This window comes from Mandrillus leucophaeus, unplaced genomic scaffold, assembly GCF_000951045.1.
Source record: "Mandrillus leucophaeus isolate KB7577 unplaced genomic scaffold, Mleu.le_1.0 Scaffold104, whole genome shotgun sequence".
Taxonomy (NCBI): domain Eukaryota; kingdom Metazoa; phylum Chordata; class Mammalia; order Primates; family Cercopithecidae; genus Mandrillus; species Mandrillus leucophaeus.
The window spans coordinates 134,983-136,377 of NW_012098543.1; the positions used below are offsets into that span (position 1 = coordinate 134,983).

The 1,395-nt window shown below is 59.6% G+C and overlaps 1 protein-coding gene across 1 annotated transcript in view; it reads left to right on the top strand.

Moving 5' to 3' along the window:
• LOC105539659 (transmembrane channel-like protein 4) overlaps nucleotides 1-1,395 on the top strand; it is a 31,104-nt gene that overhangs the window by 22,108 nt on the left and 7,601 nt on the right. Inside the window, 2 exon segments of the mRNA XM_011980034.1 lie at nucleotides 306-489; nucleotides 1,282-1,395. Coding sequence (XP_011835424.1) covers nucleotides 306-489; nucleotides 1,282-1,395 — 298 coding nt within the window.

Genomic DNA, 1,395 nt, shown 5'->3' on the forward strand with positions numbered 1-1,395 from the left:
CACCGCGCACCTTTTTACTGTTCCCGCCTCTGCCGGCTCCCTTTGCTTGCCCTAGGTCCGCAGATCTCCCCCACTCCCCGCCCTTGTTTTAGTGGGTTACTTCCCTGTGGCCCCGCCCCTACCGCCGCGACACCTGGGTCCCGTCTAGTCCTCTGGACACACCCCCTCCACGTGGAGTCTTGAAAGTCCCGCCCCCCCTCAGATACGCTTGCTTCCTATTGGCGGACAGGGCGGTGGAGGCGGGGAAACTCCAAGTAGCCGCGCCCCTGACTCGGGCCCGGCCCCGCCCCCGCCCCGTCCTTCAGGCTCCTCTGTGGCCTCTGTCCTGGGGCGCTGGGTCGTCTGGCGGGGACCCAGGAGTTCCAGGTGCCCGACGAGGTGCTGGGGCTCATCTACGCGCAGACGGTGGTCTGGGTGGGGAGTTTTTTCTGCCCTTTGCTGCCCCTGCTTAACACGGTCAAGTTCCTGCTGCTTTTCTACCTGAAGAAGGTAAGGGGTAGAGGGGGACTCTTGGGTCTGAGGCAGGAGGTATTGGGGCCCGCACTCCTGGGTCCTGGGCAAGGAAGATCACGGGGTCCTGGATTGCTAGGTCCTAAGAGAGGAGGGGGTTGGAGGACAGACTCCTGGATCTGAGAGAAGGAGGAGTCTAGGGCATTCTGACTTCTATGTCTGAGGATCCGGGGACTTAGACTCTGGAGTCCTAGATAAGGAAGGGGCTCAGACTCCTAGTTCGGGAAAAAGGAGAGGCGGGTAGGCCGGGCGCGGTGGCTCACGCCTGTAATCCCAGTACTTTGGGAGACTGAGGCGGGTTGACCACCTGAGGTCAGGAGTTTGAGACCAGCCTGGCTAACATGGCAAAACCCCGTCTCTACTAAAAATACAAAAAAAATTTAGCCGGGCTTGGTGGCGAGCGCCTGTAATCCCAGCTACTTGGGAAGCTGAGGCAGGGGAATTGCTTGAACCAGGGAGGTGAAGGTCGCAGTGAGCCTAGATCGCGCCACTGCACTCTGGCCTGGGCGACAGAGCGAGGCTCCGTCTCAAAAACAGAAAACAAACAACAACAGCGAAACAAATTAGCCGGGAGTGGTGGTGCACACCTGTAATCCCAGCTACTTGGGAGGCTGAGACACAAGAATAGCTTGAACCCGGGAGGGGAGGCTGCAGTGAGCGCCACTGCACTCCCGCCTGGGCGACAGAGCCAGACTGTCTCAAACCAACAAACAAAAAAGGCACAGACTCTTGTGTTTCAGATCCCCTTTCTCCGTGCCTTACCCCCACCAGCTTACCCTCTTCTCCACCTGCTCTCCGGCTGCCCGCACCTTCCGGGCCTCCACGGCGAATTTCTTTTTCCCCTTGGTTCTTCTCCTGGGTCTGGCCATCTCCAGCGTTCCCCTG